We start from the raw sequence: 16,219 nt of genomic DNA on the forward strand, positions 1-16,219 counted from the left end.
ACAGAATCATCAGGATCCGTGGTCTGGGCTTCACCAAGCGGACCGCTGCTCAGTCGGACTGAGACCGGGTGACCGACCGGGCCGGTCGAGGTTATTCGGCCCATTTCAGTTGCTTCGCCTGACATTCGGGACACTTGTCCCGCTAAACCGGGGAAACGTCGTCCGGCGAGTTTGGATGCATTCGACTGAACCTGACCTCACGGGAGGCTCCCGCGACGCTGACTTTTGTCTCATCAGTCCACCGGATCTCTGCCGGCTTCCGTTTGTGTGCGTCTGCGAACCGCAGCCGGACCTTTCTGTTTTTGAGGGGGGGGGGTTTCATCTCGTGGTGAGGGCCCCTTCAGGTCCTGGTCGTGACTTCACGTCCGCCTGCATCCTGTGCGGTGTTTTTGACTTGACGTGGAGTCATAAAGGGGATTTTCTTCACCGCGCAGATGGTTTTACCCGCATCCACGGGACTTGTCCCCCTCGGTCTACCGGGTCGTTTGCCGTTTCCTTTCTAGTCTCCCAGTGTGCACCTGCTTTTTAAGCCTGTACCCAACTGTTCATTTTGACAAACCAACTGCCTTTGATATCTCTCCCTGACAGTTTCTTTTTTTTTGTCTAATTATTGTCTTCAATCCTCATTGACAGACACCTCTCAGCTCTGTCAACTCTGAACCACGTGGCAGCTTTTTGTTTTGTTTTGTTTATGAACTATCGGTGAAACGACAGGAAGCTGCCCGAGGAGTGTCCGGTTATAAAAGGGCCGCGTCTAACTCGAGGCCGACTAGAAATAACCGTCCCCAGACGCCGTCTCTCCGGTGTGACTGTGCTAAAGGCCAGATTACACAGGTTTATCCGGGAAGCGCTCTAGGAATTCACACAGGCGCCTTGAATGAAAGCCTTACGTCTGGTTTCCCAATTACATGGAGGTCGAAAGGCTGTTTCAAAGCCCGCCCTAATCTCCCAGGAAAAACTCCGAGCCACTCATTTGTTTACTTATTCTAAAAGAAGTCAAATTTAACTACAGTAAATGGAAAACATTCAGCTGATTGTTGCTTGAGAACCAGAAAATTACCAGGGAACATGCCCATGGCGTCCTCATGGACTCATATGACCTTGCACTTAATGGTGCCAGAAAATTAGCCGCTGTTTTCATAATCTATATGACCCCATTTGGTCATTTTTCAAACGAAAGTACCAAACAATTCTCTGATTTAACGTCTCAAATTTTGGGATTTATCAAAAATGAGAATAAGCTGAGTATCCCTTGGGTTTTTTGGTCGAAGAAAACAAGGCATCTGAAGACATCCCCGAGCATTTTTCAACATTTCAGAGACCAAATTATGACCAATCTGCGAATCCAGTAAATTTCCAACAGATAAATATATAATGAAAACAATTTTTAGCTGCAGTCTTATACTCAGTACTGGAAATGAGACCTTACTGGGCATCTTTTGGAAACTTAATAAAAAGGAAAGTCTGCTCACTTGGAAGATTCCATGCTCGAGGTGCCTCTGCCTCTATGGGAGTGTGCCGTAAAATAAAGGTCATTCGCACCAAGCGTTGTTTAGTCAAACAATCCGCGTTCCACCTGGTTTTAAAGATCAGATGCAAACAGTGTAAATGTGAGCTGTTTTAAGCATCAGCATTTTAATGGGACAAAGCAAAAACACAAACCATTTTACTGAGGCATCAACAGAACTTCCCTCGCCAAAACATAGGTTGAAAACATTCTTAGGCACTGCCTACTCTTGGATGATTTTTGGTTAAATTAAAAGTAACTCACTGATAATAAGGCAACACAATGGATTTTTCAACTATATTAAAATAACGGTGGCCACAGTGCAAAAATCTGATCCTTACAAGGTCGTTTCTTAATCTACAAAAACAATCGTTATTTAGGTTTAAAACAGAATAACTTAAATCATGTATTACTTCTCAATCTAAAGGCTTTCGCATTGCATGGCAATGCTGCTTGTCCTCCAAGCCTCTGGAAGAATCAAATGTTGCACTGCCTCTACTGTACACAGACCAGCACTGGACAGGGGTGCTACTGTCAAAACAGTTGTTTGTGGAATCCATCTCTCCGACCAGAAGCAAGCACGCTTCCTTTATTAACATGTTGTCTTTATACAGATTCATTACAATTGAACAGACTGTTTGGTTATTTACATAAAAACAGACTTCCAAATGAAATTACAAAAGAAGGTGGAATGCAAAAACATGAAAAAAAAAAAAAAAAAAAAAACCCTAGTATTTCAAATTTTGTGAAAAGATAACCTTAAGTATTTGTGCAATATTTGTCTGCCTATAAGATAAGATAAGAGTGGCAGTAATCCCTGCAATTGGTTTATTTGAGATATTGAAAATCTAATTTAAAAAATAAAGTTGACAGTTGACAGCCACTTAATGTTTTTTAAACAAACATAAAAAGGTTTCACGTGTCACATGATTCAATGGTGTCACTGCAACATTTCTTTGTAAGACAGTCCCGAAATGAAACACAAAAAGGCAAAAGCGCTTCATACAATGTCATCATTTTAAAGTTGCTCGAAAAAAAACAAAAAAAAAAAAGCAAGCAAGAAAACAACGTTTTGTCTATTATATCGGTAGCAAAAAAGAAGAAAGAAAAAAAAAAAAAAAAAAAAAGGGGGTGGCGTAGTCCTTTCTGTTTCAGGGGAAGATGAACTGGACATTGTCTTGTGTGTAAAAGCATCAGTTCATGCACACACACATAAGCACACACACATTTCTTATCCGCAGACTGGCCTCTCAGTCTGTCCAGTCCGTTCAGGGAGATGAAGTGAATGAATGCTGAAAATTTACTTGCTTTGTGGCATATCCGCTTTCCCTCAACCGGCCTATTTCTACTCAGTGATTCCCTACATTTCACAGAATGACTTTACAACACCCTGAGAACTTGCTCGGACTTGTGTTTCACTTTAGTAACAGGTGGACAAACCAACAGTGAGAGTGAGATGTACCAACTGAGAAAAGATTTTAAAAAACCACGCCCCTTACCCAACACACGTCTTGCGGCTGCCGTGCATTACTATGGACTATTTGAGTACTTTCGGTGGCAAAGTTGCTCGCCTCTCCTTCCTGTATGATTGTTTAACATTGGTATAAAACTCTGCCCTTGCTCTTTGGCTCTGAGGGGCTGACAAACAAACAAAACCTGGTGTTCTACTATAGATTTAATTAGTTTCTTCCTTTTGAACTAAACTGTGGCTGCGCTAGAAAATGTCTCGATGTTGTATAATTAACACTTGGCCAGTTATCTGCAGACATTGGAAAAATACACGAGATAATAAAATGGGCCCAGGAATGCACGGTGCATTAGCAATAGCTGTTTTAACAGTGTTTAAGTGTTGTGGAGTGGATAGTTTTCGTTAACAGTTGCAGATTTGGGCAGTGGGTGAGGTTATGGGCTGGTAAGGCTGATAAAATGGCACCCCAGCCCGCCTAACAAAGAATAATTTTGTGTGGTAACAGACAGAAAGAGCACATCTAATGCGCTCCTTCCCCAGCAGAGTATCATCCTTGTGACCTCAGAGGCTTAGAGAGGGGGCTACTGTGATCAGTGATCAGTGGGTGTGGTAGCCAGTGGCGCTCATGCCAGCCTGGTTGGTTAGCATCGTCCCGTTGACTCCCTGCCCGGGCTCTACCATGCCTCCGTTGCTCACGGCGCCCACTCCTGTCCATCCGGCACCGGCATGTAAATGACTGTAAGGGCGGACAGAAACAAAACAAGAGGACAAATGGAATCAGACTAAGAGACGCTCAGCCAGTAATGCTTCCTGCCGTCCTCGCTCCTCAATCTTCCCGCCTAGAAATGGTTCGAGATCCACCATCATCTGAGGAGCTTGGAGCGAGGAACCAAACATGTAATTGTGTGCTGAAGTTTTTTATTTTTAATGGACAGCGGCACCCCTTTGATCAGGATCTGTTAAGTGACTGGTCAGATGATCTCCTGGGAGAGTAAAAGCAACTGCCAGCTGCTGCTGAATCATTGCTGTAATATTAATATAACTGCATGATTGTAATAGTGCAGATTAGAAACAGGAATGACACCTCCAATGGCTTCATTCATGTTAATTCATATAAGAAACACGGAGATATTAAACACACCTGTAACTTTGTCTGTTTTTTCTTAATTAGCCAAAATGCTTTTATTTTTATGTCTGCTCTTGTTTTCCATTCCAACTGCATCATGGATCATTCAGGAGAAATTAGATCACCTGTTGAAATATGTGGCCTATACAGGTTATCTGTCCTATGATAATTATTTACAACATTCATTCATTGTTTTTTATTGCTCTGTCATGTCTGCTCTACTTTTTCAGTGATAAATTTAAATTTTCTAATGGTATTATTTCTATTAGTCACATTACGTGATGTACCGAATTATAATGCTTACTGGAGCTGCAGTAACTTAATTATTACTTCACGTTATGGGACAGTTACGATGCTGTGAGTCATGAGTAGCCGTCTCCTTAAAAATGACACTGGAGTGAGTGAAGATTTCAGGGTTGGTGAAAACAAACCCACGTCCCCACCGGAGGGCAGTGTTCATTTTGTCAACAAAAACTATGACAAAAAATATCTGTTGACCACCTATGTTTCATGAAAAATACATACTAGGTCCAAAATGATTTAGCTGCTTGACCTGTTATAATAAGAAAAACCTTCCAAAGTAATGTGTCTGTCAGTAACGTTTTCTGACTTTAAGTGTCCTTGAGAGAAACGCATTTACGCACTAAAGTCATTTAGAATCAACTGAGAATTAGATGAAAAGCAGTAACACAACAACTGAAAAAATGCCAATGCCATGACAAAACTAGACTAAAATGTCTTAAGTTTTAAAACTAAGATACATTTTTGTCAAAAGACCAAAGACTAAAACTAAATCAAAAGCCAAATGAACACTACAGGAGGGAGCTAAGGCTGCAGGAAGTGAAGCGGGTGAGGGCAGCGAGGAGACTCTAGCTGAATGGGAAAGCCCGTGGTAAAAAATGTGCATGTAGGCAGGCAGTACCAGGAGACAGGCAGGCTGAGGGAGGGTCAAATAAACAGATGGTTGCAAGAAAAATAAAAATATTTACAGGAGGAACATTTCACACATGCACTTCCTTAGATCCAGGGTCACTTCTGGTACTCACTTGTAGCCCTGCTGATCCCAGGTCTGTCCATAGACTCCATAGCTCGGCACCTGCCACCCATTGGGCACATACTGACCAATCTGCTGCGTGTTACTGTACCACTGACCCCACTGACTGTAGGGCTGTGCTGCGAAGCTCACCGTGTTCTGCTGACATACAGAATATTATTTCAGGAGGCAGACTAGCAAATGGCGCCAGCATCTCACGGCAGTAAAATTAGCGTGTTACAGCCAAATGAACGAGCACTGTGGCAGTCCACCAGCAGGATGTGATGAGTCCAGGGTGATGGCTACAGACTATACTGCGTTGGGGATAATCCTTGTTCATACCTGTGGCATCTGTACCTGCTGAATGGGGCTAACCATGTCTGTTGTTTCTTTGCCCCAGTAACACTTAACAACATAGCCCTCTATGGATGTGCCATTGACAGAAACGATGGCATGAGCTGCTGCTTCGTGGGAGTTGAACCTGCACACAGAAAAGAGCGTAGAAATTAGGTTGATTAATATCAAGTCATCCTTTACACACATTCGGTTTACATATTCATGGCATCAAGTAAATGGCTGACCAATCTGAAAGGTCAATCAGAAAGTCATTTTACCTCACAAACGAGTAGCCTTTGTCTGGGAAAACACGGATTTCCATTATTTGTCCGAAAGGTGAGAAGGTCTGTCTCATAATTTGCTCTACGAACACAAGAAAACTGTTAATATTTCATGTGCGAGCAGTGATTCTAAACCTGCAGCTTATTCTCATGGACAAACAATCTATGACTCACCTGTGAGACCTGTTGTGACTCCTCCACAGTAGACGGTGCAGTTGCTGGGGCTGGACTGGTTCACCACCTCATCAAAAGACAGCTGCTTGGTATTGGTTGCTGAAAGAGAAGACGTAGAAGGTTTTAATTTGCTGTATTTCACCCTCGATATATATTTAACCTTACAGGGTTTCTGCAAGCTAAATAAGACTTTAACGCCTTTTTATTATCACATACAGTTTAATTTAATATCTGTTTCACAGTCAAACTGGCAAAAGTATGAAAATGTTCAACAAAACTCAGTAAGAATGTTAAGACCTAGGATTATTTACAGAGTGCATGAATTTATTGATATTTATGTCACCGCTTCCCAGCTGTATTTAACAATAACTCCTAATGCAAGAGAATATTGTCCATCAACAGCACACTCCAAAAAAAAACCAACAACAACCGCATTTAGTGTATAGTTAGGGAAGTTAGGGAATCATCAGTGTTCTTAAAATGTATCTTGTGGGGAACAAGAATGTCTTTACCAAATTTACTGTCAATCTATCCGATAGTTGTTGAGACATTTCAGTCTGGATCAAAGTGAAGCAGTTGAAAACAAATCTGCTGATGGATTTACTTTACAGACTGCCTTCGCTGAGGGCCAAAAACAAGCGCGCACGCCTACAGTGCTCCACCTTGAGCTGGCTGAGATAAAGTCCATCGGTCAATCTAAATTGAATTGCCGTGAACTTACTTTCATTCGTAGTTTTAGGAGCAGGCTTCCTTGTGGCCCAGTTGGTCCTGATCTGCCTGCCTCCCAACCACTGTCCTCCCATCTGCTGAATGGCATTCTCTGCATCCTGATTATGTAGAGGAGGAAGCACACAGTACAAACTCCTGGGTCACTGACACCACATACAAAACGTGATTCTGTGAACCCTTGCGTCAACAATTAAACGATCATAACCTGCTAATGTTTTCTCAGTCCTCTAACACACAGGCACCACTGCCAGACTTACCCATTTGTTGAAGAAGGAGACAAAGCCATAGCCTTTAGATTTACCTGTGGCCATGTCTTTCACCACTCGACAGTCCCTGTGGACAAATATGACACAACGTTAGTCGAGAAATGCATTTCATGATGTGATTAATTTGTGTAATTATCAACCAAATACCTCAATAATGGTGTTTCATCTCATTTGCTGTTTAACTGGGGCGATTTTAAGTTTTGTTTTTAGAGGGGTTTTGGAAGGTTTAGATATAAATATACACTGCACAGTAGCATTTGTTATGAAATACTACGGTATGTTTTAATTTAACTAAATGCAGAGATCAGACTCAAAACAAATCCCACGAAAACCAAAGCCAATGGTGAAGGGATCCCACTAACAAGTATAGTGCTTGTATCCAGAGCCTGATAGCTCCCTTGTTGCCCACAAACTATTTAACACACATCAGTAAAGCCAGATTCTTGCACTAGGTGACATGTTCCTCTATTCAGGTTTTCACGGGTCCAAAATGTTGGATCTGATATGAAAAGGATCTGTGAAAGGATCTGACCCAGTTGAAAGGGGACCTGATAAAAACGCACTATTTACTATTATTTGAGAAGTGTTTGCTAAAAACAACAGTGCACATCTGTTTAAGCAAATTACTGAGCCTTTTTTTAAAATGTAACTATTTACTTGTGACATGTTTTTTTAACATTTACGTTTTCAGTTGAAACCAATGGGCTTGGGGCTGACGGTCACAGACAGCTGAGAAGTTGGAAAGTATTTAGAGATGGACTAACATGTCTTTTTGTGGGATTTCTTGGGGAAAATTTCATGGGGAAAAAAAACAAAAAAACAAAACAACAACAACAAAAAAACAGAATTATAATCAAGACACTAATAATCAAGAGAATACACTTACGATATTTTCCCAAATGGAGCAAAAGCTGCTTTTATGTCATCTGTGGTAATTTCAGGACTTAGATCTCCAACAAAGACATGGAAGTGACCTATTAAAAGGAAAAAAAAATTAAAAAAATTAAAATCACTTGCAGTTTATATAATCATTCATTTGACACTGCAATAACACTAAATTGTGTTATTTATAATATACAAAAACATTCACTTCTCCTTAATTAATTCTGACCCCAAGAAGAAACCACGCAACGGTGCGATAGTGTTTCTTAATATTTAGATGAACTACTTACTGCTTGTGTCTTTCTTTTGGCTGGTTGGCGTTGTGGCCCAGTTGACCTTGACCTCCTGCAAGAGAGACAGATGTAGAGAGCGAGGAAGAGGGACAAAGGTGAGACGTGACACACGCTTGCAAAAGTCAGGATGGTGCTTTTTCTTTGATTAGAGGTTTTGTCACACACCACTTTTACTTAGGTCATATTTTGTGATTGAGAACTTTTTAAGAAGGTGGTCTCTGTATGCCACACTTGGGTTCTTAAAACCACCACTACAAATTGATCATTATCTAATTTTACATACCTCTGCATTAATTAATAAAACAGCAAAATACAGTGGAGAATATCAAGGGATATCAAGATTTCACCTTCACAATCAGGAACATTTCACTCTCAGTCTAGTAAAAATTTGGAGCAAAACTGAAGGAAGTAAGGTCCAAATAACAAGGGACTTACAAACAAGTGATTTTTACGAACTTGTTATACTCCTCAAATGGTCCTTCAATACCTGTTGAGGATAAAATATTTTCAACTGAATGTATTTTTCTTGAAATGGCTCTTATGTGGAGTCTATGTGGAAATAACTTTGCAAAAGAACACACAGCAGTAAAGATGTAGGGGGACAGAAGAGCATTAATTAAAGTAGATTAAAGAATGTTACATGTAGCAGGATTACACAGCAGTGCCACGTTAAATTAATTCATACACAGATGGCAAACTCACTCAAGGAAAATCTTCATTATAACAGAGACAGCATGGAGCATGAAGTGACAATTAAAAAAAAAAGCCCAAACAGCACTTGATTTACAACTGTGTAAACGCACAATTTTGTTTACGCTGATCATTTTTTACTGAGTTACCAGTTTATTAGTTACACCTGTAACTTAATCTCATACAATAGCCTGAAAAAAATCCTGCCTTTAAAGTTTACTGCTGGGAAGCATTTGTTGACACAGTTCAAACTATACCTGCCCTTACTGATAGAAACGGGTTGGAATACAGATAACAGAAACATTTTCATTTCATGCATTAGTGCCACTGACCTCTGTGTGTGCGCTTGTGTGCGTGTGTGTTTGTGTTAATAACTGTGCTTGGCTCAGTATATGTACGGTACATACACTCCGTTGCCAGTTATTGAGGTACACCAGGCTAAAACAAAATTACACCCTCCAAAATGATAACACAGTTGAATCAACACCTCTCTGGAACAGCTGCAATGCAAACTAAACAAACTCAATAACCTTAGGATTTAATGGAGGACTGTTGTATTAGACTGCATTGCTTTTACCTGGGTGCTCCTAATAAAGTGGCAACTGAGTGTATATTTTACTGGTGACAACTGACCCTAACGTCACAAAACATCTGTGAAGTGAATAAATTGAGGCTTTTAAAAATATTTCAGTAACTTTACTGGTCAAATGTAAAAACACAAAAACAAAAAACAAACAAACCAAAAAAAAAAAAACCAAGTAGTTGATCAATCGATTAGTCAATTAATAGAAGATGAATCGATTACATTTATAATTTAAGTAATTTTTAAGTAAATATGCCAATTCACTGGTGGAATTTACTCCAGCATACTGGTTTGCTCGGTTTTCCATTATATTAAACTAAATATTTTGGGGTTTTGAACTGTTGATCGGACAAAACAGGAAACCTGAACATGTCAACTATGCCCTTTTCACAAATTTCTGACCGAACAAGCAATTAATTGAGAATTTAAAATCAACAGACTAATCAATATTGACAGTAATCATTAGTTGCAGCCCAATAAACAATGGCATGGATTGATTTTTTTTTACTTTTGAAAAAAATGTCCTAGAAGGCCAAAGAGATTGCAAAAATAGAAAAAATGTCTTTGTATGTGCACAAACTTCAATTATTCTAGTGCATTAATTAATCAGACACTGTATGACTATGACAATATATTGCCAATATTATCTAAATATTCATTGTCTGTGAAAAACATGAGAATGAGTCTAAATTAAAATCATACATGGTGTTATTATTTATAATATTTAACAATGATAAGTTATTGCAGAAAGTCTTACACTTAATTTGCTTTTCTTAAAGGAAAAAAAAACACTAAAGGAAGAATACACTAACAATAATCTAGTAATTCATTGACTGATTACTTTGGTCTACAAACTGGCTTTCATATTTTTTAATCTAAGATAATCAATTGATGGTCTTTCTACTGAAATGTGTTAATACCACAAGAAAGCATAAAAACCAGGGAACCGATACAAACAAAACCAAAATCTCACATTGTCAAAAATTAAATTTTATGTTTTTAGGATTCTTCAAAGTGGTAAGATTATAACGCTCAGTTTCTGGTGTTCCCACCCCAGTCATTTCAGAGTGTGCACAGAATAATGTGCACGGGGAAATGAAACAAATTAGGTGAAGTGGAAGAGGGAAGTGAGATAAGGTTTAATAAGATACAACTTTTTCCAGCCACTTCATTTCAACCCTGCCCACCCAGTCTTGCCTTAGTTGACTCACCCAGGAGATATGATAGCTTACCTTACCCAGTATTTTCCGACCATTCATGGCTGCGATTGTGGCAGTGGCATGTCTATGCTCATAGAACTCCACAAAACAGTACGGATCATGACCTGCTGTCTGGAGTGTACAGGAAACACAAAGAATAAGTCACTGTGGCTAATATACAAGACTTAGCAATTATAATGAGGTTGTCATTTGGCATTAAATTGGGAGACTGTGATACTACTGGATAGAGCCTGACTGATACATCGGTCAGTCAATTTAGGCTGAGGCTGATAAGTAACAAGAAATTAAAATAAAGGAAACCAAGGCTGGCTAAGACTGGTCATAATAGAGCCAAGTTAATGACAGTGAAAGCTGATTCGGGCACTCCCCGTGCCCCCCTCAATAACTAAATGTGAGGGATCCTTGTCAAAAATCTTTGTCTGCATTACATGTCGTTGTTAAAAATGAAAATTGGCCAATATACTGTTAACATTAAATCTCCAAATATCAAAGACGGCATCAGCCTTAAAAATCCTGTGTTAGTTGGGCTCAGCTACTGGAAAAAATAGTTATGTAGCAACAGGATGAACATCAGAGGGAGCAAATGACTAATTTGGACCACAAGGCCGGGAATCAAGGTGTTTATCTATTACTGGTCAGAAGGAACATAGTTGTTGGGGAGCTTCAGTATTTTCTCGTACGAGACAAAGATGACTAATGAACTCACATCTACTATCATTTTACAGCTCTTGCAGGGTCCAATCTGGCCAAACAACTCCAAGATAAGGGCCTCTGTCACATCCCGGGACAGATTCCCCACATACCTAAATACAGACATAAACAAACATGGACAGAAAACACACACACTACTAGTTACTAATACTGTTACTGTGTCTGACAATCCAGCCAGCGAGACAAGCATGAATTTATATTCTGTGACGAGATCTGGGCAGGGTTTCTGGATTGTTTTCATTTACATAAAAGCCTGTGCACAGCTACACGTAGGAACTGTGTCTGTCTACATCACTCGGGGTACAGGGGTGGTTCCCCTCCCTTGTGTTTTGTTTACCAAGGTAAGAGTAGCCTGGCAGTGCAGGTTTTGGTGAGCGTGTAAGGGAGTTGCTGTGATCTTCAGTTGATAGAAAGTTTTGTGGTAGAAGTATTCAGAACATTTACTTTGGTAACAACACCAAACTCAAAAATACTCTGTTACAAGTAAAAGTCCCAAATTTAAAATTTTTACTTAGGTAAAAGTGTGGAAATATTCCATATAGCCCTGCAATGATTAGTCGAAAAATTATCGTCAACTATTCTGATAATCGAATGATTGTCATTTTTTTTTAAGCGAAAATGCCAAATATTTGGTTGGTCTAGCTTTTCAAATGTGAGGATTTGATGCTTTTCTTTGTCTCACTATGATAGTTAACTTAATACCTTTGGATTTTTAACTGGCGGTCATACAAAACAAGACACTTAAATATGTCACCTTGGTCTGTGGGAAATTGAAACAGGCAATTGATTAATGAAAACAATCGTTGGTTGCAGCACTTATTCAAAACAAAATGTAATGCAAGTATCAAAAGTAAAAACTGCCACATTTGGAGTGTTTTATTATTATCATTATCATTATTGTTGTAAATTAATGGATTACTTTTATTGAAAGCAGCATCGAGGCGGAGCTGATTTTAACGATTTGACATGATGTTGGAGAGATTAATCTATAAAAATATATCATATTTAATGAGATGTTAATAGGTTCTGCTCCTCTTCTTTGGTCTCCCTATAATATAACCTGATGCTGCTGTCCTTAAGTGTTGTTGAGTCTGTTATCTCTCATGATCCATTTTAACTACAGCTGCAACAATTAGCTGATCAATCAATTAGTCCATCAACAGAAAATGAATCTTCAACTATTTGATAATCACATATTCTTTTTTTTTTTTTTTTGTAGCAATAATGCCTCGCAGTTGGTGGGTCTAGGTTCCCAAAATGTGAAGATTTGATGCTTTTCTTTGTCATACATGATAGTAATGTTAGGACTATTGAACAGACAAATCGAGACATTTGAATACGACACCGTGGTCTGCGGGGAAATTATAACAGGGATTGTTCACTATATTCTGGCATTTCACAGACAAAACAATCGAAAAAATAATTAATCAAATTAAATCGATAATGAGCATAATAGCTAGCCGCAGCCCCACATTCAACATGAAAATGTATTTAATCCCCCATTAGGAGACCAGTGTGTGTGTGTAAATGCCACAACCCCCCGCACACGCAAACAAACAACAATAAAACACCTATCAGCACCGAGCAATATGTAGATAGCATGCCTGAAAAAGCGCCCAGAATCCAGCATAAATGCATCACAAGTCCACCTTGGATGTTCAAGTAAATGCCAATGTCTCAAGAAAATGAAATCTCAAGGCTGTTTCTGGCAAATGATTCTGTATGTAATAATCAGCTCTTAAACCAAATATAGAGTGCAGCTGGGGACAAGTATTATTATTGAAATCTCAGCTACTGACCTTGCCTTGCCTCACATGATGGCTTTAAATAGAATTAAGTTAATCTTGGGCAGGTAATAAAAATAAACCAAAAGCGAAATTAACATCAGCATTAGCCTATGTTAACATTTAGCGAGTTAGCTGGTAGCAAAACTATCAATACAGATATGTTCCTAGGCCTCGGCAATAATGACTGTATCGCCCAAGTAACGTTAAGCAGGTGATACGACGCCAAACTCCATTGAAAAACATGGTAGTTTAATGTTCTTCTGCTCATCGTCAGTCGCTGATACATTTGGCGAATCACCGCAAGTCGTTTTGGCATTCACAAAACACACCAAACACTATGTAACCGAATCAACTTTTACATTCGGGTTTCTTTAAACAGCGGTATGAACCGAGGCGTTTTTCAGCGTGAGATTTGAGATTTTTCTGGAATTAGCTAGCGTTAAACCCTGCTGGGATGACAACCAATGTGCCGAATTTACCAGTGGTTGGATCATTACAAGATGCTACAAATTTCAAGGTTGTGTTAGGCTGTCCCTGCCGAAAGACCACATGAAACTGTGGGATTTCTAATGAGTTTAGAGGTCCAATCTGTCCATGCCTCAGAAACGAACGTTTTGGGAATGGAGTTCGGTCTGGGAAACAAGCCGTCGCTGGCTGTTACGTGACGAATGCAAGTGGTTAGCTAACAGTAACGCAGACACACACACACTTACAGGGTTTTGGGCTGGTCATCGTCCATTCTGTTTAACTTGCTGGCCGAGAACAAGTCGCAACCCTGAGAGCAAATCCACGACTGTCGCGGGCAGCTGCCTGTGACACTGTCGAGTTATTTTATTGCGCAGTATGAACTGATTTACCGCCGCTGTTGTCTCCACCGTGAACAATGGGGTAGCCGACAAAGATGGTGGAGCGACCGGGGCTGACACGAAACCCGCATGCGCGACAGTCCAGCGACGGGCAACTTCTGAGCACGTTACAAAACACTGAACAGTGAGCGCTCAAGTGCTGCACTTAAGTACATATTAGAGGTATTTGTACTGTAGAGGTATTTCCATTTCACGCGATTATACATTTCTGAAGGAAATGTTGTGCTTTTTTACTTTAACTGTAGTGAGGAGTTACTTAGCAGATTTAGATTAATAATACAAAATTCAATCCACCAATAAATTCTGATGTATTATTATAGATTCAGATAAGATTAGATACGATTTTAAATGGGTTACTGAACAGGCCCACCAGGTACAGACCCAGAGGTTCTCAAGGGGGTCAGGGGCCCCCTGGTCTTCACCTGCAAAACTTATCAGAAAGAGACCCCCCCCCAAAAAAAGGGGGCCACACAACTGCACAAAACCACCACAAAGAAATGAAAACATCTACAAAGGGATGCAAATTGTCCTGAAAGAGAAGCAGAACAACCTCAAAGAGAGGCAAACAAACCACAGAGACACAAAACAACTACAGAGACACAAAACTGCAGATACAAATGGATGATCAAAATCACCAGAGACCTAAAAAAAAAAAAAATGTCCTCAAAGAGACCCAACCACAGAGATGCAAAACAACTACGAACCAGATACCATTTGTAGTCATTTTTGTGTCTCTTTCAGAGTCCTTTGGGGGCCTTTGACTTGTCTGTTCCCAGGAGCCCATTTTCTCACAATGCGTCCACAGTTTTAGGGCAACCTGTGTGTGGCCTGAGAGGTGAAACTCAGGGCAAAAACAGTCCGGAAGTTTTTGCTCATGAAGCTTAGTAGGTTACATCAAATTTCTTGGATTTCTTCATTTTAACATTATTTTTGTTTCTTCTGCACTCATTATTTTCCACCTGGCATTTTGTCATCAGGATAGTACATCATTTAATTTAATTAAGAATTATATTCAAGACAAAAGATTAACAAACATGTGGTTTCATACGTGCAAGACTGCGTCTCCTGCCGTGTATAATAGTCCTAAGAACTGTGACTTTCTTTTACCCCTAAAACGCATTTAATGAGCTGCCAGAGAACCTTACAAGACCAGCAGAAATATGCAGGCCGTATGGGGAACTCACATCTGGGCTGCAGGTAAAAGAATTCTATATTTATCATTATATGCACTAACAGAACATTTATTGCCCCTCTGGAAAGCATTTTATTGGAAAAAAAAAAACAGCTTGAGGTTTGACAACACTGTAAAACAACCCAAGCTATTATTTCAACATTTGTGAAAATATTATAAGCAAGAAAAAACTTATTTTACTACTATCTAGTGTTTGAAATCTTCACTTTGCTGCCTGGTTTTGAAAGGTCAGTGTTTTCCTTTGGAGGAACTATTCTCTGTGTATTCGGCTGAGAGGCTGAAACAGTTTATTATTATATCATACAGTTATACAGTTCTTAATTATTCTTTATAGGAGGTAACTTGTGTACATCTTGTTAGTTCGATCGCTAATTTCATCCTTGAAATACACACAACAAAGGTGAAAAGTGTCTCTAAGCAGCTGTGGAAGACTCTAATAGTCCATCATGTCTACATATAAACATCACTTCACCTGCCTGGTTTACGGTTAACGACTCAAACATTATTACATTTTCAGATATAAATGGTTCGCAGTGTTTACAAATGATCGATCACTTTTAACCAATATGACAAAGAACTTAAGTGCAATTCAACACATGAACAGATTTTAGGCTTACACTTTATGAAATGGCAAATTTTATACTTAGTAAAGACCAAAAATGAAAATAAAATCTAATATCCATGTATTTTATTGAGATGTTTTTTTTAATGACACAGAAGACATTTACTTTAATTGCTCAGTATAATATCTAATAAAAATTCCTAATAGACCTGCAACTACAATTATGACATGGATTAAAAAAAAAATTACAGCTAAATCGTATCTCTCTTAGGGTTTTTGTAGGGTACACCAAGTTAAATTTAAGACTTTTTTTAAAGACCTTTTTTATGTCTTAGACTGCAATTTAATATGTTTTACAGTCATACCAGCCAAAGTATAAAAGAATGATGGAAAACCAGTAGGGACAATATGGCTTAGAATTATTTATTATTATTATATCACATTTTTCAGTACTTCCCAGCAGTATATAAAAATAATGGCTTATGGTATAATTAATTAAATTAATGTGACCTG

The 16,219-nt window shown here is 39.2% G+C and overlaps 1 protein-coding gene across 4 annotated transcripts; it reads right to left on the reverse strand.

Moving 5' to 3' along the window:
* Positions 1 to 1,634: 1,634 nt before the first annotated feature.
* LOC120806401 (nucleolysin TIA-1-like) lies at positions 1,635 to 14,066 on the reverse strand. 4 transcript variants are annotated; one of them, XM_040157547.1, is made up of 12 exons: positions 13,944 to 14,065; positions 11,295 to 11,391; positions 10,601 to 10,699; positions 8,093 to 8,147; positions 7,807 to 7,894; positions 6,912 to 6,987; positions 6,647 to 6,752; positions 5,926 to 6,024; positions 5,749 to 5,833; positions 5,477 to 5,615; positions 5,148 to 5,296; positions 1,635 to 3,711 (listed from the first exon to the last, which is right to left on the reverse strand). In XM_040157547.1, exons 1-12 carry the CDS (start codon positions 14,021 to 14,023, stop codon positions 3,573 to 3,575), a joined length of 1,212 nt encoding a protein of 403 aa, XP_040013481.1. In that variant the 5' UTR covers positions 14,024 to 14,065; the 3' UTR covers positions 1,635 to 3,572. The 4 variants fall into 4 exon arrangements, with proteins under 4 accessions (XP_040013481.1, XP_040013482.1, XP_040013483.1 ...); XM_040157548.1 differs by having other exon boundaries at positions 5,148 to 5,293; positions 13,944 to 14,064; XM_040157549.1 differs by having other exon boundaries at positions 13,800 to 14,052.
* Between the last annotated feature and the right edge of the window lie 2,153 nt (positions 14,067 to 16,219).

The sequence above is a fragment of the Xiphias gladius genome, chromosome 20 (assembly GCF_016859285.1).
Source record: "Xiphias gladius isolate SHS-SW01 ecotype Sanya breed wild chromosome 20, ASM1685928v1, whole genome shotgun sequence".
Classification (NCBI taxonomy): Eukaryota; Metazoa; Chordata; class Actinopteri; order Istiophoriformes; family Xiphiidae; genus Xiphias; species Xiphias gladius.